The 25310-nt window shown below is 39.7% G+C and overlaps 1 protein-coding gene across 4 annotated transcripts in view; it reads right to left on the minus strand.

Annotated features, from left to right (window-relative positions):
• nfic (nuclear factor I/C) overlaps positions 1-25310 on the minus strand; it is a 228030-nt gene that overhangs the window by 41827 nt on the left and 160893 nt on the right. For all 4 annotated transcript variants that reach the window (XM_036579516.1, XM_036579515.1, XM_036579514.1 and 1 more), the window contains exons 5-7: positions 17401-17524; positions 13919-14043; positions 1032-1145 (exon numbers count right to left, since the gene is read on the minus strand). In XM_036579516.1, coding sequence (XP_036435409.1) covers positions 1032-1145; positions 13919-14043; positions 17401-17524 — 363 coding nt within the window. The remainder of the gene's footprint in view (positions 1-1031; positions 1146-13918; positions 14044-17400; positions 17525-25310) is intronic.

The following is a 25310-nucleotide window of genomic DNA, read 5'->3' on the forward strand; positions in this document are numbered from 1 at the left end:
CACTCTCACTTCAATGCCACTGACAAAGACCAAGTGCACTCCAAGTATGGAGGTATGAAGTCTGGCTACAGACCTGAACTACAATTAGACCACCATTAACTGTCAATTCCCACATTATAGCCCTATTGGAGCTGGATTAGTTTTACCTGTGACCGCACTGCGATTGAAGTGATTAATGACAATATCAGTCATTTTAATCTGCAGTGTGAACAGTTTTTATGCCATGTGGCCAGTGGTAGTGGTATGAATGGGCCCAGCGGGCCTACAGCCACCCACTTTTAGCGCTGACTCACTCAAAATGACTTACAATATTTCTACCACATCTTTTCAAACTGCTGCTAATGCAATATCATCAGAGCTCAACATGCTTGGAGAAGAAAGCTAACAGCTAATTCTATTAAATTAGCAAACAGACGCCGGCATTGGCCCAGCACTGCGTTGAGTGATAGGGGAGAGGAAGGACCATCCTACCCACCCACGGATGATCTCCTGGACTCCCAGCCATGGATGGCTGTGGCATCAACAGGGATCAAAGACCATCTACAGTCTCCAGAAAATGTGTACATTTTCACTCTGGTACTAGAAGCATTAGTTTATCTAGTGCTGAATCAGCAATATTGCTGACAGCATTTGGATGGATACGAATGTAAGGAGGAGTAAAGCACAGGTTTAAAGCTACACTACGTAAGATTTGGGGATTTGGAGACCTCTCTGGTAGAAATGTGTAATGGCATGCAGCGTGCGGAAGAACATTTTGTACTGTGGGTTGTGCTTCGGACCCCTTCCCTGAGAGGATGAATCTGACTGTGAATGCCTTGAAAGAGAATTCAAAGAGAACTCCGTCAAAACTTGGTGAAGGACGTCTCTTCTGAGGATGTGAGTGAATTATCTACTCCAAAAGCAATCGGAGACGGGAAGTTTCTCTACAATAAACAGTATTACATCAAACCACGCTAAAAGAGTTTGTTGACATCTCAACCACTGAATTATGATTTATGTTTTTTATTAGTAAAATTCTCAAGTCTCCTCACCGCTGTGCACTGCGATGACGGGTCTGTGGTGCTGTGTGAAGCTGCTGAGGCGAGGAGAACTCTCCTGAGGAGACGGACTATCCATCTCAGTCTTCTTCACTGTCGGGGAGATCCCTGAGAGAGAGAGAGAGAGAGAGAGAGAGAGAGAGAGAGAGAGAGAGAGAGAGAGAGAGAGGTCAGCCTTGCTGTTCCACACAAGGACAAACTTCAGTAATGCCAAAACAAAATGCTTACGCAGCTAACTGACCAGCTCCTCTATTTACGCCCTGTGAAGCCAGACTGCAGCTGCCATTTCTGACCACAGAGTGGCGCAGTGTGTTCAGAGCACGCCACCCTCCAGTGCTGCAGTGAACTGCAGTGTTTATGGGCCACTCTCATGTCCCTGTGGAGCTACAGCAGCAGTGTCAAGGTTTGTGTATGTGTGCCTGACTGGAGGAATGATCCACCGGCAGCAGACACATTTATTTCCTAAGACTTTTTTATAGGACGCAGCTGATATGAAATATGAAACCAGAGTTTCACTGTACAGTAACCTACTTAAGATGCCTCCATATTTGAACATCATCCCAAATATGCTGATCTTATGTACCTTGTAGCCTACAGTACTGTCCAAAAGCCAGAGACCTTTGTTTGTTAAATTCCCAGTCAAAACAGACAGGAAAAAAGCTGAAAATTACACAACAACTGAATAATATTAGTTTTCCAGTATTTAGTGAGTCACTCTTCACCTTTATTACAGCTTCCATTCTTTTCTGGAGACTCACTTTCAGTTTCTCAAAGAATCTGCAGACACACCTCCAAAGTTCAGTCTTAGAAGCTGGTTGATCATTTTCTGAAGTAATCAAACCCATTCCGTGATGTTGAGGTCTGGACTCTGGGGTGGTCAGTCCATTGTTCAGCTTCTTTGTTTGAAGTGTACGTCTCCTTTTCTCAGTGAGGTTCTTCTTGACAGCTACACATCCTTTCAGACCCACAGCGCTGAGTCGTCTTCTCACAGTGGAAGGATGGACAGAAACACCTGTGGATGTTTGCAGATCTGAAGCAGCTTGATTTTCTCCTCTCTCTCAGAGATGAAAGCTTTAAGTGCTGTTTATCTGATGGGGGACAGTTTTGGTGTCTACCAGGTCTTCCAGGTGGTTGTTAGGAGCCCCATTTTCTCTTTTTAGTAATTTTTTTGAACTCCAGTTTTGAAAACAACTGTTTTTTCACCTATTTTCCTTTGCCTTTCTCCTTCCTTATGCAAGTGGATTATCTTGTATCTAATCATCACAGAAATATCTCTTGAAAAATTAATAAATGCCCGTTTTGACTAAAACTTAAATGTGGTCTCTGACTTTTGCACATTAACTAATTAGAACTGTATGGGTTTTATATACTATGGGAATACCTGCAGACATGTGAAAGGTTCTTAGCAGCTCAGTGACTCTGAACAAGGTAATATGTTTACTTTATGGAGTGAGTAACTGAATATTTAATAAAATTATGCATCTTCTTTGTATTTAAAATTAGAATATATTACACTATTTGACAAACAAACAAGTGGAAAATTCGCATTTGATTTCTGATTCCATTTGACAGCCAAAATGTCAAAATGGTTGAATGTTTTGATAAGTTTAAATGGAAATGTGCTGGAATTTCACTTTGTAATGAATACTTTAAAGGTCTAAATGGAAAAAGTATAATAATAAAGTATTTTTCTCTTTGAAATGTAATTGACGAAAAGTATTACAGAAATCTTCCAAAATAGTACTTAAGTACAGTAATAAAGTACAATTACTGAACTCTACCTATTAACGTCCAGGTTTACAGATTTCCAAAAGCCACCTGGAGTCTGCAGCTGCTGCTCAGGCTGTGAGTCTATGAGTACCTGTGAGTCTACGAGCACCCCCGCCCCCCTTAAGAGTAATCAGTCAGACAGGCTCGTTAAAGAGGACCTCATTAGAGCTGTCTAGACAGGAAGTGAGGTGGGCGGGGTTGCCCTCCTGCAGGGCGTCCCGCTGAGAACTGATCCCAGACCAGCTTTACTTCCAGGTTTACATGGCTGAAGGTTTGGAGGAGCCCTCGCAGACTGATCTCAGAGCAGTCTAGAAGACCCCCAGCACCACACTTCTGAACACTGACCACACTGTGCTTAACATTTAGTGTTTTTTTTTCCACAACTTTAAAACACACCTGATTCAACAAGCTCACAGTTTTTATCATACACCTCTGAGGCAGGGGTCTTCAACTCCAGTCCAGCACAGTTTAGCCATTTTCCTTCAAAACCCACCTGATCCAACTCAGCAGCTAATAACCAGGTTCAGGAGGTTTGTTAGAGCTGGGAAATCAACAAAACTGTGATGGACTGCAGCCGTCCAGGACCAGAACTGAACTTCCCTGCTCTAGGGACTGAAAGAATAAGGCACGGGATTTTCCTGATTCAAATAATTTACTCACAAATAAAATATAGATTATGTATGTACCAAACTTAAGTAAAGAGAACAACATACCTGATGAAAACAATGCAAAATAATAAAAATAAGCCCATATGGACAAAAAATATATTCCAAATGTATTTATCAAATACATTTTTGCAATGTATGAAAATGGCCAAAATATATTTGTTAAATATATTTTTAAAATGCACTGATTTGTATTTTTTATAATTTTTCAGTTGTGTGTAGTTTTATCAAAGGTTGTGTTTTGCATTAATCATGTACGTATGCAGTAAGACACTCACACACAATGTATTTAAAAAAAACAGGATATCAAATCATCAAATAACTGCATTTTCACAGTGTATCAGTACCTACAACACTCGCTTTTGCCATGTTAAACGTTCATTTTGCTGCTGTCGGAACAAAACCTCTTGCATAATTTGAAAGTACCTGTTGCTCTTTACACTGTGTGTAAATTTCATGATGAATGGACGAAAAGAAACGGCCCAGAATGACTTGGAAAAACGTCTGGTTCCGCTGACTTGCATTAAAAGTAAAGTATGTTTTTTCCTTCTCCTGTAAATTTATCAATTTGGAGACAACAGTGATTTGCTAATATTTACAGTGATTTGCTAAAGATGCTAGAATACAAACTCATTTCAAAAGCTATCCAAACAGTAAAGTGCATTAGACAGTATTTGAGTTTCGAATGTATTTGATATACATTCATACATTTTTCTATGCATTAATCTTTATATAGTACATTTCTATACGTAATGTTTTCTCACACATTTTAAAATAAATGTATTTTAAAATGTTGCTGCTGTCAGAAGAAAACCTTGTATCTCCATTTTTGACATGATTTGAAAATGCCTGTTGTCCTTTGTGTGCAAATTTCATCATGAATGGACCAAAAGAAATGACAAAAAAATCACTTGGAAAAAAATTCTGGTTCCATTGACTTACATTAAAAGTAAAGTAGGTTTTTTCCTTCTCCTGTTAAGTCATTTTGGAGACAAGGTTTTCATCCGACAACAGCGATATATTTGGCTAATATGGCAATATTTTCTGAAATATATTTTAGTGTTTGGAATGTATTTTGGGATGGACTGCAATGTGTTATTTGTGTATTTCAAATATATAGAAGTACATGTCCATATATCTTTTTTCCATATGGGAGTAAAGCCTTGTTTAACTATAACCGTTGGAATCTGTGTAATTTTTGACCGCATTAAATTACATCAGCCGACATCATCAGTTATTTTAAAGATGTGGTAATAATTACACATTACTGCACCACCTGATGTAAAATCCCACCCAAATTACACTTTACAGAACTCTGCTGGACACCATCTGAGCTCAGCAGCTCAGGTGGGCACACCTGGCCCATGCTGAGGAGCCTGTGGGGCAGAACCACAGTAAGAGGTAACAGCAGTGAACATAAGAAACTACATGGACACCAAGGCACACAGTAGACCCCTTGCTGACCCCATTTAGACCCTGTATCTCCAAAATGGTTACTTTACAGGGGAAGGAAAAACATTCTAAACTTCTAATGTGAGTTAATAATGAAATAATACTCGGAAAAAAAACAACATAAATGTTCCGACAGCAACAATACGGATCGTAACCTGATAAGATTCTCCCCAAATGTGTCTCTGATTAATCGGTGTGAAATCTGATTGCTAATATGGTGCATAAATTGCAAGCCAGCTCATAACATGACTGCTAACTGCCTCTGCTGTTTTTTTTTTCTGTTCTATTCAAAACAAAAGCTGTCGCCTCTGAAATTTTGCATGGTTTTGTTGACATTCTCAAACTGCAACTGATGTTTATGAGACCACAGCTGTTTAGACTATATAGCTTTATGTATAGATGTCAAGGAGCAGCAAAAAGTGGTTTTCTGTTAAAAACTGTTTTCTGTTAATAATGCGATTTCACAGTGCTGTTGTTGCATTTTATGTACATACAGAATATGATCTTTTAGGGAAAAAAACAATAATTCTGAGATTTTTATTCAGTTTGTCACGAAACTACCACAACAAAACGCATGAACAGGAATGAACACCGACCAGCCAAAACACGGCAAACCACCTGCCTAATATGCTGTTTGCCCCTCTACATGCCACCAGACAAGCTGCCGAGGCCTGGACTCTACAAGACCTCTGAAAGCGCTCTGTGGCATCTTGCACCAAGACAGAGTAACACTTTATTTGGATGGTCCACCGAAGATGCTTTGTACATGCTCAGTCTATATTTAACTAACATTCAGATAAATATCTATTAAATGCAACTGAATTTGAAGTTACGTATGAAAGATTCTATTAAATCTATACCTAATCCTAAACATAAACCTAACCTCAAGACAAAACCTACGCCTACTCCTAGACCTAACCCTAACTTTAATGACCTACCCTAACTTTAACGTTGTTGACAATCAACTCCAGAAAGTCTGTTAATAATTTAAGTTTCTGTAGATTATCTATAAAGCACAATCCAAATAAAGTGTGACCGACATTAGTAGCAGATTCTATAAGTTCTGCAAGTTGTTGTTCCAGCACTTCCCACAGACGCTGGATCGGATTGAGATCTGGGGAATCTGGAGGCCACGGCAACATCTTGAACTCTTGTCCATGTTCCTCAAACCGTTCCTGAACAATCTGTGCGGTGTGGCAGGGAACATTATCCTGCTGAAAGTGGCTATTACCTTCAGGGAACTAAACAGTCATGAAGTGGGGCACCTGGCCCACAATGATGTTTAGGTTGGTGGCATGTGTCAAACTGACATCCACATGAATACTTTCCCAGGTAAACACCACACAACATCTTCCATCACTCCAAGGTCCAGTTACGACACTTGTGTACCCTTTGTAGGTGCTTTTGACGGTGGACAGGGATTGGCATCATTAAGATTTATATATATATATATATATATATATATATATATATATATATATACATATATATATATATATATATATATATATATACACCCTCCTCCATGTAGGTGCTGTCAAACTAACGTCCGCACGAATACTTTCCCAGGTAAACACCGCACACCTACCACGCGATGTAAAAGAAAGCAAGCCTCATCAGAGGAAACCTTCTTCCATCACTCCAAGGTCCAGTTACGACACTTGTGTACCCTTTGCAGGTGCTTTTTGACGGTGGACAGGGATTGGCATGGGCACTCTGACTGGTCTAAGGCTATGTAATCCCACAGGCAGCAGGGTGCGATGCAATGTGCTGCGACACATTCCTCTCGTAACCATCATTAAGATTTTCTGTGACTTCGAGGTGCATCGAGGTACCCCCTGCTTTGTCGCTGGTTCATGGTTTGTGCACTCTTTCAAGCACTGTTGGTAGGTTCTTACCATTGCTGACCAGGAGTACCGGAGAGATAAGAGTTTTACCAGACGAAGAATTTACATATATATAAATATATATATATATATATATATATATATATATATATATACCCTCCTCCATGTAGGTGTTGAATAATAATTACATGACTGAAGGGTATGCCTACTGATGGATGCTGATATCACAGCTAGAGGGTACAGTGAGTGGCCATTGCTTTCATTCTCTAAGTAGGACTGTTGCAAACACATTATATTGTTTCCTCTAAATAAACCTGCTCACTTTCCCCTTTACCACAGTTGAAATGCAGACTATGGCTATGAGTCTAGATAGAAAATGTTGTATGTAGGGTCTCTAGATAGAAACCGTTAGTCTGATGCTCGATAGTGTCAAAAAGCAGACTCTCGATGTAAAAATGCACTTTGTGTGCACTTTGTCCGCTGCACTGTGCACAGCTGGTATAAAAGCTTCAGCTGATTAACACAGGGGGCATAAACAGGGCAGCAGCAGTGTGGTTACCGCTTCAAGCCTAAAATACTTTTTAAATGAGTTTCAGAATCGTTCTGGAAGCCAGTAGAACAGTTGTTGTTACAGTATATCTTACTGTTTGCTGAGAAAAAATGAATAACTATTGAGGGGATTTAAAAGGGGGTGATCCAGATTACTGACCCCACCCATTTTTTCTATGGTAAGAGAAACACTGCAGTTGTGAGAATTTTCCTGTCAGAATGCTAATATATGTACCAGCAGCAGGAGCATACAGCATGCAGCAGGAATGTATCTGATAGCCATAATGAGTCCATTAAATCAAAACCTTTGACGTGGTGTGGTAATGGATCTGGTTCGCTATCTAAATCTCTTAAGTGTGCGTGTACAAGTATCTATCTGCAAAGTGCAGTGAAGTGCAGTATAAGCAGCTTCAGTTCTCTCCAGCAGAACTGAAACACCTGGTCAAACCTGGCTGGAGTCAAAGTAGGCCACGCAGTCGTTATATAAACCACGCTGTGATCTACTTATGATTTCGTGTGAGGGGGTTTGTGTAGGATAGGACACTCACTCACCCACCGCTGTGTAAGTTCACTTCAGGAGGAGTGTGGGAGAGAATTCTGTGGGTTTTTGTGCATGTAATTGGAATGGAGTTGTGGTGGTTGTGGGCTGCAGAGTTGTTTGCACTGCAATTACAATCACAATTAGGTTTGTGATTTTTTACCGACAGCTAATTTACGAACTTATTTTCCATTTTATTATTAAAATTTTATTATTATTACTGACACAGTTTAACTCGAAGTCTTTTAGATCAATCATTCTTGGGAAGTGTAGTTTTTTTTTATTTCTCCCCAATTTAGTCATACTCCTAGTTAGTCATTCCACCTAGTAGTTATGACTCCCCCAACCACTCAATACCACCAGCGCTAGGAGGGTGAAGGCTAACACGGGCTTATTCCGAGACCTGTGAAGCACCACCGCATCTTTTCGAACTGCCGCTCACGCAACGTCATTGGACAGCTGAACGCGCTCGGAGGGAAGCCACAACTGCCAGTTCTGCTATGTCAGCTAACAAACGCCTGAGCTGGCCAGCATCATGCTGAGTGATGGGGGGAGAGGTGGGGCCATCCTACCCACCCAGAGAGTGAGGCCAATTGTGCTCTCTTGGACTCCCGGCCACAGATGGCTGTAGCATCACCAGGGTTTGAACTCATGATCTCCTGATGAGAGGGCCAACGCTTAGATGGTTGCGTCACTCAGGAGCCTGAAGTGTAGTTATTTAACCACATAAATCTGCCCGGCTCTGTGTTGAACCCAAAAAAGGGAAGGTACCTGCTCATTTAACTCTGCTGCCAGAGGAGTTACATCATGTTCATATCACTGTTGACAACAGCAACATCATTTAATGAACACCAGCATGTCGAACAGAGCTTTCTGTGAGCTACCATGTTTCCTATCACTGTATAAAAGATGCAAGTGGCTTCCTTTATTGTTGGATGCACCATTTGTTTCCAGAGCTCTTAAAAAACAGAATTTGGATCTGTGAGCACTTATTTTCAATGAATCAAAGTAACTGGAGTATATTATATGGTGAAGTACCTCTGTGATGAACCTCTTGTGTACAGTTAAAAAAAAAAAAAAATTCTATCTAGCACCCAAAAGGGTTCCACCATTGTTATGACTTAGTAACCCTTTTTTGTACTATACAGAGCTCTTTTTTGCTAAGAGCGTGACTAAGTTCCTAAAGGTGCCACAGAATGAATTGTTCTCAGATGTCACAGCATCAATCACTGTGCGAAGCTACACAGTTTTGTCCAGGTTTTGAGAAACTGTCCGGAGTGAAATGTGCAGAGCAAATCAACAACTTTGAATTGAAGTCGTCCGGAATCTTTTAATACATGTGGGAGCAGACGTTTCCTATACGTCAGTGTCCGGTTGCACCAGCTGTGCGTGAGTTCAAACGTAGGCTAGTTGTAACATCAGTGTTCACCAAGTTCAGGTTTATGCATTATTAAATCAGAACAGGGTTGCACCACAAAAACTAGTTTTAACGTTGAGCTTGGTAGTTACTTAATATTTACACTTTGCCCTCAGCAGGTGTAAGTTTTAGGAAAACCATCAGAACCATCTTCACAACCATCAGATAGAAAGAAAAAAAAGACAAAAAATATGACTTTTTTGGTTAACTTAGCAAAAAATTCTAAATGCTTTATGCTGGAATTTTACTTACAGCTCTAATAAAGTGCCCAGGTTTAAAGTCCGAGCATGAAGCTAAACACCCACAGCTCCAGCTCAGTGATACTCAGCAGCCCAAACGCCTAAACTGATCTGCTGTTGTTTTGGTCACACTGGCATTTAGGAAATATTAAAAGACAAACAGACAGTGGCTGTAGATGATCAGCTTTATTCAGTTTAACTTGTACACATTGTTCTCTTCTATGCTGGATATTTTTTCTATGGAGAAGTCAGAGCAGCTGCCGTCGCGCTTCCATGGCAGCAAGTTTTCTGATTGGTTGATGTTATCGTCATGTTAAAGCGACGTATGCATTAGTTAGTTGTTACTAGTTACGACACGACTTACGGATTTGTGGTGCAGCCAAATTCAGTTAAAGGATAGTTTGAAACGAATTAGTGTAACTAAGAACTCAGTAAAGACTTTACGCACAAACATACTAAACTCATAGAAACTTGGTGCAACCCAGTCCAGACTTGGTTTTTCCACCTTAAATGGTGTCGCACTTACATTCTGGCACTGTGTATTCTGAAGACTGTACAAGCTGCAGTATTTAAGATGGAACAGAACAGAAGAGCTGGCGAATAGGAAGCCAACTTCAGCCTCGTTTAAAGATGAACATCACTAATGCCTGTTGACAGGTCAGGTCCTTGGGAAGGGCATGAAAAGTGTCAACATCCACTTACAGCTTGGAACAATACAATATCTGCGAATAGTCTGCCATTTTCAGTCCTGTTGCTCTGTTGTCGTTGTTTCGCTGGGCTGGAATGTGGGTTGGTGTATGTAAATTTTGGGGGTGTAAATATAAAGACTGTGTTACGTAAAAATTTCGGATTTTGGAAAACGCCCGTTTTACCACCCTCTTTTCCAAATGCGAGATTTGTATATGAAGGAAGAGACGACAGTGTTTGAGGTTCACGATACATCAGTTCCACGTACTGAACTCTCACTGTTCAACTACACCAGTGTAAATACAGTTTTCCGTTCTATGGCTCCTTTAAGTTATATGAGTAAGAGATGACAGCCTGGACGCTTTGGCATCTCCGGGTCGGTTAGAAGGTGAAACTACCTTTGGGTCAAGAGAGTTTCAATATGTGTTTTTAACAACAGTTTGGAAAAGAAAACTGTCAAATCTTTATTTGAACTTGCTCTTTGTACCAAGGAAGACTCTGTGATGGACATGAAGCTGAGTGGTATTCTGCACTGGGCATTCTTATCATCCAGTGATTCAAGTGCTCTCACTGTGATTTCTTACTTTTGTTCTTTTAGCTTCAACAGCCACATGAAAAGTGCTGAAGCGGTGAAGTGATGCAGACAGCCAGCATGAATTTGTGATGCCAGCTATACCAGCTATAATTTACACATTTTGAGGCTAAAATATAAACAATACTGAATACTAAACAGAGAAAGGAAAACGCCACAAATGAGTATGTAAGTTTGAGTGCCCCGATCAAACAATTTTTTTTTTTTTTCCCCAATTTTTTCCCAATTTAGTCGTCTCCAATTCCACCCGCTAGTTAGGACTCCCCCAATCACACGATAATTTTTTGATTTGTGAATATAACACATTCTCTACATGGAATAAAGTAAAATATGACAGTAAAATATGACAAATCTTAGTGTGTAATTTCTACTTCTTTGCTAAATAATTAATTAAAATGGTTAAAAATGTGTCTGTTACAGGCCAGAATGGCACGTATGTTTTTTTTTTTGTTTTTTTTTTCTTTCCTTTTCTATCTACGTCACTTCCTAACAAGTGCATCCCAACCAATGGCTGCGTCTGTGCGAATTCAACTGTTCTACCCTCATCCTCCAATCAGAATCATGGCTGACTGAATAGGGGTGGGTGTTTGAAGATAAAAGGCTGACCCAGTAACATGTAAATAGAGGAGAGCCCTGTGTGTGTCTGTGAGGCCTTTAGGTTTCTGGCAGTTTGGTGACTTGGTGACGTGGCGCTGTTGTTAAAATCATAGCCACGTTAGTTTTAGTTCCGCCTTGTCGTCACTTTGTCTCTCTCTCTCTCTCTCTCTCTCTCTCTCTCTCTCTGTGTTTCTCCTCCTAGCGTCCATAGTCTACCACTGCTACTAGCTATGTATACAATATTCTTACCCCAGCGTAATTTTGAAAAGTAAAGCATTGTCTAAACGTGATACTCCCGACGTTCGTGTCTCTCCCTTCCACCACTCATCACATACTCTATGTTACTTCCCCTTTTACCCCTAGATATTATCACAGGGGTACGTAACAGTGACATGTTAACTTATTTGCACTTAGAAAATCAAAAAACCTGACCATCCTGACTAATTTGAGCAGGGATGCCCAATGTTAGCTCTTTTATGCTAAAAGCTTTGCAGGTATTTTTTTTCTTTATGAATGCCCTTACCTCATCTAAAAGTGAAAAAAAGAAAAGAAGTCAAAATGTTCTCAAACTTTTGATGTGCTGGTACTGAAAGCACAGAGTGCTCCGGCGCGGGATGGCAGCCTGCGGGGCGATGAAAGAGGAGCGCCCGGCTGCTGTGCTTTCTGCAGACTCCCACAAAAACGAGAGTTCATGAATTAATGACGACCTGCGGCTCTGTTTAGGAAACTCAAAGCCAAGTACGAGCAGCAGCCTGTGAGCAAAGGCTTTCTACACCCCGACCCCAAAAAGACGATATGTTTGTCATTCACTCTTTCCAAAGTACTTCAAAAGTGTTGATTAAGGCTCAATAAATTTAGCTGTGCGACTATTTAGGTCACTGCCTATTACCTCCTATGCCCACCGGAGTCAGCGTGACCGTTTTCTAACCTCTCCCTACTAAGCAAGCTGTTTTTATTAGGATCATTCTACCAAATTAGTCGCAGAAAAAAAAATGATTAAAAAAACAATTAAGTATTCAGACCTTAAATATTTATATTTATATTATTTATTTAAATTGTTATGGTCTATTTAATTGAGATAGTAATAAGATAAATATATAAAACATCACAATGTATAGGGGAAAGACTTAGATCCCACTGTTTTGAAGTAAATGTGTCCCAGAATCTGAAAATCAGTGTGAAACATTAAGAACTGTCACTACTGAAACACAGATTTTCTGCAATTAAGTAAACCATTTTGTGTTTTAGTGATAAATATGATGATTTTATGTGTGTACAGCTGTTCAAAGCTGTGTCTGCTTAACCTTAAAATGAGCTAAAAATCACACAGACAAAACAGTCACTACTTCAACATTTGGTAAATGATTGACAAATATATTCAATCACTTATTATAATAAAATAACCATAATTAAGGTAAAGGGTCACTCAAAGCAGGATTTCAGTCTAATGTCCAAGTTAAAAGTCTGAAAAGTGTTTTGAACTTTGACTTTGAACCAGTTTGGTAGAATGATTCGTACATGTAAATGTGCTCTGTTCTGATTGGCTGTCCTGTATTATGGCTCATTTAAAGAAGCAGTCTGGGCTGAAACACTTCTGATACCTTTATTTTGAATGGACGGGGCTAAACTAAACTACATAAATATATGTAAATAAGTAGATTTTCGTGACGTCACAAAAACGATGAATGCAAAAGGGGCTGTTTTTACAGCTTAGTCTCCGTATTTGGACTGCATGGACTGGGACGTAAATTGTGAAACTTTATCAAAACAAAATGTTACACAGAACATCATATTGTAGTACAGTGAACAGCAGTGGTCACTAACCCTCCTCCTGGAGAGCTACTTTACTGCAGAGTTTATTTCTGACCTACCTACATTAGGTCATCTGATCCAGCCAATCAAGGACTTCTGTGGCAGGGTTATTACACTTAACTCAGACTATTAATAAAGTGAAGAAAAGTGAAAGGATGTGTCCGTTAATGGTAATAAAAAAAAAGAAAACTAAATGAAAACTACTATGTCCACTGCAAAATTAACTAAAATGAAATGGAATTACTGAAAATAAACCTCTCGTTCGTGTTTTTTAGTGTGTCAATGAGAGTTTAGAAGTGGCTGATAACAAAAAACATTTTTGCTGTTTTTCAGCTTTTGACATAATTTGAAAATGCCTGTTGCTCTTTACGCTGTGTGTAAATTTCATGATGAATGGACCAAAAGAAACGACCCAAAATGACTTGGAAAAAAGTCTGGTTCCATTGACTTACATTAAAAGTAAAGTATGTTTTTCCTTCTCCTGTAAAGTGACCACTGGAGATAAGAGGTTTTGTTCCGACAGCAGTGATAAGATTTTTGACTGTTCCTGTTTAGATAACGGTATTTAAAACGTTCATTGGTATAAACACTGACAGTGTTAGATGTAAAAAGCTGTCCTGGGGCTGATAGTGTGGTAATGACAGAGATGCATGTTTTTCACAGTACAACATTTGGCATTACACTGTTCCTCATTAGCATTAGTGCACTCAGCTCACCTCCTTCCATCTCATCCTGCCAGTTTCGGGAGCTGCTAGCTGGAGAGTTTGGAGAGGCGTAGTACTCGCCTCCGGGGCTGGTGTCTATATCACCCTCAACAGAGCTGGACTTTTGCCTCTTACTTCTGCAAGACAGAGAGAGAGAGAGAGAGAGAGAGAGAGAGAGAGAGAGAGAGACAGTAATTAACAGAGAAGGGACAAGGCAACATGGAAACAAAAAAATCAACTGGCGTGTCCATGCTCCGCCCACAAATGCACTCTTTCATAGCAACTGTTCAAAGATTTTACAGAAAATCTCATTCAACTTACCAGGAAACTGTATTTGTTTATAAATATAGCTCTGTAGCACATCACTCTAAACTGGAAAGTCAAAGTTATTTAATAACTCTATTTCACTACTTAGTGGTCTGATATGAATAAGCTTTGTATTTTTTAACATACAGTGCAGTGCAAAAGTTTTAGGCAACTCATAAAACTGCATCCGAAGAGCTATTTAAATAGTGTGCATTAATTTGCTTTCATTTTTGAAAATGAAAAATCACCATAATTAGTGCTTTTACATGTATCATTGAGTGTGTTTACATGCACTTGGTAATCCAATCATCATTGGATTTCTGCAGTTACCCGATTATTCAAACGGTCATGTAAACACCATACTCCGATCTAGAAATCCAATTAAGAAATCTGAGCTGGATTTTAGCTCAGTAATCAGACTTCTCAGTGCATGTAAACTCTTACTCTGATTTCTTTCAGATTTATCGGTCTGTGTGGAACAGACGGCAATATCGGAAATACCGACTACATGCCGGACGAAATGAAAGATTTAAATATTCATGTTAAATGTTCATGTTTTCAGGTTAAGCGGCGCTTTTTTTAAAAAACAACCACGGTATGAAGTTTGAGTTTTACGTTACGTTCACATCACATCTTCTTCTGTGAGTTTATTGGCTGGATGCAAAGCAGAAATTTGATTACTGTCTGACTCATGTAGACCTGGAGTTTCACATTATCTGATTGCTCAAGTGCATAAAAAACAACTTGATCGGACTACTGACAAAATCTGATTTATCTGCAATTATCGGATTATTAAGTGCATGTAAACACACTCAATGTGTTTATTTACCCCTTTCCAAACCTCTCCTCATAGTAGCCCAGTATAGACTGTCGTTATCATCTGAAACCTGGTTTTGATGGCTGGAACCAAACTTTTTTCTTCAAACTAGTTCAGAAGATATCAACTACTTTTTGTCAAAACAGAAAATTATTATTGTAATAAAAGTATTATAAAAGTATTTTTACAGTATGTTTACAGTGTTTGCATCCATTCTAATGATATGACTTTTTTACAAAATGTTACAAACACCAAGAAAAATTGTTTTAAATATTGCACTTAAGTGTCTAAGACATTTGCACAGTACTGTATCATATGTATGCTCCCACATAACCCCAATAAAGCACATCCTCAATAAAGCACATCCATCCACCCATCCATCAATTTTAACGGAGAGTCATAAGCCGTAGTTTCTTATTAGGTTAAATGGGATTCTGTGAAGAGTGTCAACCTGACGACAGTTGCTATGGAGGAATACATTTGAAAACAGCAAATGGGTTCAGTGGAAATTTACATTATAAATACACATATGAACTATGCCAATAGCTCTTTTCCACAGGACAGTGAGGGATGACACCATATGGTCATTAATCTGAATCCACTCTGGCTGAGTACCTGCTTTAAGTTGTAGTTCACCTTTTACTTCATTCAACATGTAGAGTCACACACACACACTCTGGCTTTTATTGTTAAAGAAACTACGGTCTGGTTATGTTTGACCAATCAGTGGTCTGCACTGTACATTTGTAGTATCACCCCGTACGTTCTGACACCTCATATTTTTATTTAATAGAATTATTATACTTGCGTTAGTTAAACTCTGTGATTATTCTTGTAATACTCTTTTTTAGTTTATTTTTATTTCATAAAATCATCATGTATGTTGTACACAAACTCTATTGCAGTAATACTGTTATTTCAGTAAGTTTTGGTTCAAAACAAAAGGGTTAAATTCTTGAAAAGTCCAACGGAAAACTATCCAATCAAGATTGTTTTTCTCTCTGGTATCTTTGTAGACACAGCCATGCGAGCTCTCCCATTGGTTAGGACTTCAGGAGCTGAACTAAAGGCCTCATATGTCAGATTAACCAGCATTCTGCTCTTCTTTAGTACAATAAATACCAACAAATATCATCAAATACAGTCATATGTAAAGGTTTGGGCATCCCCTTGTCACATTCCATTTACTGTTTCTTTCTGACCTCTGTAGAGAATGTGTTAACATTTTCACTTCAACAAATATGTAATTTGGCCAGGGGATGTTCAAACGTTTGCATACAACTGTATCAGCTTAACATACATTAAATGTAAACATTTGTCTGATGTTGATAATTTTTATTTAAAAAGTTATCTGCAGATTCCTATATGAGCTGATATCAGCGTGAATCCCCAGACAAAATGTGTGATCAGAGGTTGTAACCATAGACGTGCCGTCCTGTGGAAAAATGCTACGAGACAGACACACTCTGTCTGGATACTGGCTACTGGATCTCCCGCTCTGCGCTCCCCAGCCACTCAGATGGAGCAGGCTGCCAACAGGCTCACTTTGTTTTAGCTTTGCAGTGCGTTTAATGGAAAATAAGAGCATTAATCAGAGCTGGAGAGTCTGGAACAGAGAGAGAGCAGATAAATCATAGAGCCTGCAGCCACCTCAACAACACACACACACACACACACACACACACACACACACACACATTACATACACATATTCACGCAGCAGTGTTTAGAACCGTTCAAAAGTTTGGAATCAATGTTTCCAGTAATATAAAATCAATTAGGATGATTAGATAGATACATAGATAGATAGACAGACAGACAGACAGACAATGAATGTTTCCAACAACATAAAATCAATTAAGATAGATAGATAGATAGATAGATAGATAGATAGATGGAAGGATAGATGGACAGACAGATATCTAGATATCTAGACAGATAGATAGATAGATAGATAGATAGATAGATAGATAAATAGATGGATGGACAGATGACCAAGAAAGCTGTACAACATGGAGAATTAACTTTTAATAAACTTATTATCCAGAATTAAGTTATGATACCTAGAACATCCATAATATGGCGAGTGATTCCAAACGTCTGAATGCTACTGTACATGCACACTTGCAGTTCAGCATCACGCAGGCTGTGAAGGATTACAGTACATGTGGGAAATGATCTGAGAGCTGGATGAAGCTTGGTGTGTGTGTGTGTGTGTGTGAGTTGGGGGGGGGGCAGTGGGGTTTACACATGTGTGTTGAGTGTCTATAGTGGGTCATTATGTGTGTGTGGGTGAGTGTGTTTACTGGTTCTTTTAAGAAGAGTGTGTGTGCATGCAGTAACTGAGGCAGGTGTGTGTGTGTGTGCTGACCCGCTGGAGGACGTGCTGGGTAGGGTTCTCCTCATGGCCACGCCTGTGGGGTTGAGATCGTAGGCCAGGTGCCCCTGCAGCTCCCCAAGAGAGAAGTTTGGCCCTGTTCCCGTCACCACGGGTGCTACACATAAAAACACAGAAGCTGAAATTAGAGATGGGCAAGATACTGTCTAAAACAGTGTAACAGTGGTATCATACCAAAATACAGATTTTTAGATAGATTACAAAGTTTATAAAATCCAAAAATGAAGAAAGTATTAAAATAATTGAAAAACACAACAATGATACATAAAGCTGTATCACTGGTTTGTTGGTTGCTCTAATCCGAGCATCTGTCATTTACCATCTTCAGGAGGTCTCTTATCAGAGCATAGTGGCCAGAGAAAGGGGCGGGAGTCTAATGTTTTAGGTCTAAGCCCTAAAGGATAGCACTGTAGTATAAGACAGTTTACAAGTTACAAACATAAAGGACTGCACTGTAATATGAACCGGTGTTATAGGTTGAAGCCCTATAGAAGAGCACTGTAGAATAAGGCAGTGTTATCATTAACAGCCCTAAAGGACAGCCTTAAAGTGTAAGGGTGTTTTACATGTTACAGCCTTAAAAGACAGCCTTGTAGCATGAGACTATGTTATAGGCTACAGACTTAAAGATCAGCATTTAGTATAAGGTAGTTTACAGGTTATAGTCATTAAGGATAGCACTGTAGTATGAAGAAGTGTTACAGGTTACAGCCCTAAAGGACACCATTTTAAAATGAGGCAGTTTTACAGGTTGAATCCTTTAAGGACAGCATTGTAGTATGAGGAAGTGTTATATGTTACAGCCATAAAGGACAGCATTGCAGTATGAGGCAATGTTTACAGGTTATAGCCCTAAAGGACAGTATTGTAGCATGAGGCATTGCTACAGGTTACAGACATAAAAAAAATGTTGCAATATGATGTGGAGTTATAGGTTACAGTCAACAATGATGGCCAACAACTCTGTATGAGGTTGTGTTATAGATTAAAGCCTTACAGAAAAGCAATGCAGTATGAGGCCGTTTTAGAGGTTACAGCCCTAAAGGAGAGCATTTTAGTATGAGGCAAGGTTACATGTTACACCCCTAAAGGACATCATTGTAGATTGAGGCAGTTTTACATGTTACAGCCATAAAGCACAGCATTGTAGATGGAGGCAAGTTTTACAGGTTACAGCCCTAAAGGACAGCATTATAGTATTAGGCAGTGCTATAGATTGCAGCCACGAAGGACAATGTTGCAGCATGAGGCATTATTACAGGTTCCAGCTATAAAAGACAGCATTTCAGCATGAGGCAGTGTGGACAGTGTTGTAGTATGAGGCATACGGAACAAGACTGGGCTCTATGCTCAACTCATATAGACAATGAAAACAATGGCCTGTTTGTTCCAGCAGGTAATGCTTATTAACAGAGCACTTTCGCCAGAGCTGTTCCCCAGGCAGCCAATCACTCCAGCTCCATCTAACCGCAGAGTCTCACTCTACCACACGCTCACACACGCAGACAGTTAAATCAAGTTAAGTCAAGTCAAAGTTTATTTATCCAGTGCTTTTTACAACAGGCGTTGTTACAAAGCAGCTTTACAGTAAATCTGGGTCCGAACAAGCAAAAGGTGACAGTGGCAAGGAAAACCGCCTCAAGAGCAAGATAAAGAAACCATGAGAGAAACCAAGACTCAAAAGGGGAACCCATCCTCCTCTGGTCAACACTGGACAGCAAAACAATAACTCAACAAGAGCAATATATGAATATAAAGTATTAAATATAGAGAAAAAGAAAAAAAGAAACCAGCCTGTTACTGGAAAGAAGTATTTAGATTAACCCAGTGGTCTGCAACCAAAATGTTGAGAAGAGCCATTCTGTCCCTCCAAAATCAAACCACCTTGGGAGCCACAATATTTTATGTTAATTTCAACATCTTGGCTGTAAATATGACTCAGTATGTGCTGATGTGCTAGTATAGGCTAAAAATATAGTATAAAAAAAAACACAGACTTACTTTGCTCTGCTTTAAGCTTTAGCTTAGTTACAGCCACTTTTCTCGCATCTCTGGCAGGAAACTTTTCCGCAAAAGTAGAACAGTAAAAGTTTCTTGTAAAATGTCTCTTAACATTTTTTTTCGAGGCTGAAGTCGCTTCTCATTCGCCAGCTTCTTGTGCCTGACGCGCCATTTAAGGTGGAACAGGACAATTTGAACAAGAAGCAGGCGACTAAGAAGCTGACTACAGCCTAGCGACTTTTTAGTGTTTGACAATTTATCGTTGCAGATTAATTGTATCAGGAAACCAGCTGGAGTGATTATAAACACAAAGAAGTCCATTTGCCTCCAAATTATCGATGTTCGTCTTAAATCTCTCTCTTTGCTGTTTCGTTAGCTACTAACAAGATTGTCTGCGTTGCTATAGTGACCAACAGCCTGTGTGCCAACCTTCAGGGTTAAAGGGTGAATTAGCAGTTCTACATTAACTCCAGAGTTTAAGACCATTTACTGTTAAACTGTGTTGAACGATCAGCAGAGCTTTATTTTACCGTAAAGAAGGATTATTTTATTTTTACCTACAAATCTAATTCTGCTGTGGAGCCACAACAGAGCAGTAAAAGAGCCACATGCAGCTTGCATGTTGCTGACCCCTGGATTAACCAATGATAACCAATGTCTACTGTTAGAGGCCTATCAGAGTAACAATGAGACACAGATCTAAACCACTGTAACTAGTGAAAACCAGCGACTGCTGTTAGGAGCGTATCACAGTGAAAACGAGAGTTACATCCATGAATGTCAATACTCTTAGGAGCCTTTCATGATGATCTGTTAGTATGAATATGAAAACAGTGTTCATGCAATGAGGGGTAAAGCAGAGAAATACACTTAAATGTGATGCTGTATATCTTCTGGTGTATTTGCAGTAGGTAAATATGCAGTGCTCCCACTACTTTCTTCCCTGGCTCAGCTAAATTAATCTGGGAAAAAAGCAGGCCAAAAGAAGATTTGAGCATTTAGCGAAAACACGCCCGGCCGTCTCTCAGGACGCAAATTTTATTTGGAGACTAAATCAACACAGCGAAATGCTTTAACAGTCACATATTGCAAAAACAAACTCTTTATGCAGATTCCATCCCTCTGGGTTAACATAATGAGAATCTCTATATAATTACAGACAGTTCTGAGAGTCGACACAAATCTCAGACTGCGTTGACTCCTACAACAACAAAGTACTAAAGAAAAAGTATATGCTGGTTTAGCAGATCTTTGTAGACCGTGGAGTCCGTTCCAGTCATTTTGAGGTCTGCAGGGACTCCTAAATGCGGCATAATTTAATTGCAGAATCTGATTTGTTACGTCCACTGTGAGGTATTGACACACAGCACTAAATTCCACCTCAGGGGTGTTTAATTTGACGGTTCCCATGGGCGCCACTTCGTTTTGACAAATGATAATCCTGTTGCATATAAATGTATGAATACAGCATAGTGACAGTTTGTTTATTTCAATTCAATTCATATTGATAAATAAATAAGTACAGTTTGTACTGTGAATAAGGAGCTGACTCCACATCCAAGAGACCACATATTTAATTCCCAGACCACTACTACAGAAGAAAGTTTCAGTATTGTATGTGTAGATAATCTAAACACATTTTGAGAAGATGAGCAGCGGTTCAGGGTCATGCATTACTAAATCAGAATGAGCTGCACCACACAAACTAGTTTTAAAGTTGAGCTTAGTAGTTACTAAATATTTACACCCCCCTGAAAAGGTGTACGTGTTAGGGAAACCATCAGAAACCACATAGAAAGCTCAAAAAAAGACCAGAAACATGATTTTTTGGTTAAGCGAAAAATTCTAAACACTACACTGTGATTTTACTTACAACTCTAATTACCCTGATTTTAACTCTGAGCATGAAGCTAAACACCCACAGCTCCAGCTCACAGCTGCCCACACGTTTAAACTGATCTGCTGTTGTGTAGGTCAGCCAGAAACTGTCGTTTAAAAATCTGCATATTTGGCTGTCCAAGGGAAATATTAATGACCAAACAGGCAATGGCTATAAATAATAAGTTTTATTTAGTTTAACCTGTACTCTCTTCTAGATCTTGTTTTTGATTTTTTTTTTCCATTGAGAAGTCAGAGCCAACTACCTCTGTGTTTCCATAGCAGCGGGGTTACTGATTGGTTCTGAACATGTTATCGCCATGTTAGAGCGACGAACGCATTTGTTAATCATCAATAGTAAAGATGCGACTTATGGATTTGTGGTGCAGCCAAATTTAGTAAAAGGATAGTTTGAAACTAACTAGTTTAACTAAGGACTTAGTAAAGACTTTATGCCAAAACTTAAGTATAAACTTACGCAAACTTGGTGCAACCCAGTCCAGATTGTTTTTGAAAATTTTCCTTTCCACCTTAAATGGTGCCGCAGTTACACTCTGGCGCTGTGTATTCTAAAGTCTAAAGTATTTAGGGTGGAACGGAATGTTGGATTCAGAAGGAATAGGAAGCCAATTTCAGCCTTGTTTAAAGATGAACATCAGCAATGCCTGTTGATAGTTTGGGTCCTTGGGAAGGGCATGAAAAGTCCAGTCCAAGCAGTCCTAGTGATTAACTGTGTTTCCATTCACTTCAGTTTAGTGTTACAGTTTCATTGGTTTTATGCTGGGTCACAACCTAAAGTGGTTCCCTCGCAAAAATGTATTCCCTAATAGTGTCCCATTTGAAATGCTCTGACTTTGATACTGATGAGTCCTTAAATTGGTTCCAATGCCTAAACGATCCAAAACTGACACAGTATGGAGCATTTCACAGATGCCCGACATACCCACTTTAAATGATGCCTGTGCTAATTCGCTAAACCAAAGTGACTGGCTGGCTCTACTGACTGGACTGACATGTCCTGTATTCTGATTCCAAAAAACAGAAAACAAAGGCATTCCCAGAATTCCAGAGGAATGCCTGCCACCATTCCCGCCATCCTCTAGCTAACTTTCAAACTTGGCGGGAGGCAAAAACTGCCCCTCTTGTGCTATTGTTCTAGTGAAGGGCTGGTGGTGTGGGGTAAAATTGAAAAACAGAAATGGACTTGAGGGCAGGCAATAGCATCAACTGACGGGCTGTGTGGTGGTGGTGCTGGTGGTAAGAAGGATATAGTGTGACTTTATCAGAACAGGCTGCACTATTTAGCCAGCTGACAGCTGCTTAATGAATGCTTTTACTATCTAATTTCACTCCCCATCCATCACTCTGCATCTGACAGGCAAAACAATCAGACTACACACCAGGTGCCGTGAGCAGAAAAGCCTTCCATCCTCGATTACACACTAAGTCACTAGTTCACTCATGTACTTACAACGACATTCACTCACCAGTTCACTCACTTATACAATCACATACTTGCACACTCACTCCCATATTCATTCCCTCAATATCTTGCTCACTCACTGACTCCCATACTCACTCACTCACTCATTCACTCACTGACTCCCATATTCAGTCACTCACTTGCTTACTTACTCACTTCCACACTTGCTTATACAATCAAACACTAGGTCTCTCATACCTGTTCACTTCCGCACCCACTCGCTTATACAATCAAACACTAGCACACTCACTCCCATTTTCATTTCCTCAAAAACTTGCTCACTCACTACCATACTCACTCACTCACTCACTCACATATTCACTCACTTACTCGCTCGCTCACTGTCTTTCATACCTGTTCACTTCCGCACTCACTCGCTTATACAATCAAACACGTGCACACTCACTCGCTCCCATACTCACCATCTCACTCAGATACTTACTCACTTACCTATTCACTCACATACTCGCTCACTCCCATACTTGGCCACACTAGCTCACTCATTCACCCACTCACTCCCATATTCACTCACTCACTCGCACGGCCGCCCATACTAGCTCACTCCCATACTCACTATTTCACTCCTATACTCTCTCACTCACTCACTAACCAATTCCCTCACTCACTGCCATACTTCCTCACTCACTTCTATATTCACTCGCTCATCACTCACTCCCACACTCACTAACTCAGTCCCACACTCACTCACTAACCCACTCACTCCCATATTTGCTCAATCACTTACACTCTTACTCGCTCACTCACTCCCATATTCACTCACTCCCATACTTGCTTACTCCTACACTCACTCTCTATCCCACTCACACTTACCCACTCACTCCCATACCAGGGTTATTATAGCTAAAACTATTACAACAATGTGCTTATTAACTGTAATAAAATAAAAAATGACAGTTTTCAAAAATAAGAAAACTAAAGTTAAAACTATAGCATCCACAGCAAAATTAGAAGGACACAATTACTGAGAAGAATTGTGACTGAGAGTTCAGAAGTGGATCCTTTCTGTGTTTGGCCATCTTTAAGGAGCCGAGCCAAGCTCAGTCTACTATTGTGTTACTTTTATTCTACCCTTATAAAATACCTACTACAACTGCGTTCATTATAATACTAAAAAACTAAAACTAAAACTGAAACTAAAAAAAAACTAAACTAAAACTATTACTTTTCAGAGAATAATAACTATTACTACTAAATATTAATGCAACCTTAAGATGAAATACAACTAACCTGAATCCAAAACCCAAATGAAAAACTAAATAAAACTAAAAACTAATGAAATATTTGAAAACTATATATACCTGTCGCATACTTGCTTGCTCACTCCCATACTCACCCCCATACCTGCTCCCTAAATCACTTCCAAACTCGCTCACTCATTCTCAGGCTCACTCCTGTACTCACACACTCCCATACTTGCTCACTCACCCAGACATTTCCATACTCACTCATTCATTACCTCACTCTTGCACTCACTCCTAGACTTGCTCATTTATTCACTCAGTCACTTACTCACTCACTTGTTAATTCATTCCCTCACCACCTCCCAGTCGAATACATCTACTAATTCACAACACATTTTCCCCACCCATTCACTCCTTTACTCTTACAATCACTCACTTATTCGCTCATTCGCTCATTCACTCACACGCGCACTCACATTTACTTGCTCACTCACTCACTCGCTCAACTACTCACTTTGCCTCACATTCATTCACTCACTCACTCTGCCTCACACTCATTCACTCACTAATTCACTCATTAAGACTAAGAAAGTGATCTTATCGAGTGAAGTGATTTCACACACACTCACATTCACTCGCTCACTCACTCACTCTCTCTCACTCACTCACTCTGCCTCACACTCACCCACTCACTCATTCACTCACTCAGACTAAGAAAGTGATCTTATCGAGCAAAGTGATTTCACACACACTCACATTCACTCGCTCACTCACTCACTCTCTCTCACTCACTCACTCTGCCTCACACTCACCCACTCACTCATTCACTCACTCAGACTAAGAAAGTGATCTTATCGAGCAAAGTGATTTCACACACACTCATATTCACTCGCTCACTCACTCACTCTCTCTCACTCTCTCTCACTCACTCACTCTGCCTCACACTCACCCACTCACTCAGACTAAGAAAGTGATCTTATCGAGCAAAGTGATCTCACTGCGCTGGCAATCTAATTTCCTTCAGTCATTATTTCTTAAACAGGGAAAATTAATAGTCAGTGCACTGAGTTCACCTGATAAGATCACTTTACTTCAGTAAAAATGTCCAGAAACAGGTTGAATAATCTCATAATATTCTTACAACAATCTTCTAATGAGAAACAGTAGATATATTGCACGCACTTAAGATGCTTGACTTGCCAAGATCATCATTTTTAGAGCGAATCTCATCACTCTCTCCCTGACAGACTCAGACCACTGCCCCCTCGTTCACTCCCTCGTTCAGCTCCCATCTCCGCTGACAGTCAGATGGTGGAGAG

The sequence above is a fragment of the Colossoma macropomum genome, unplaced genomic scaffold, assembly GCF_904425465.1.
Source record: "Colossoma macropomum unplaced genomic scaffold, Colossoma_macropomum, whole genome shotgun sequence".
NCBI lineage: Eukaryota > Metazoa > Chordata > Actinopteri > Characiformes > Serrasalmidae > Colossoma > Colossoma macropomum.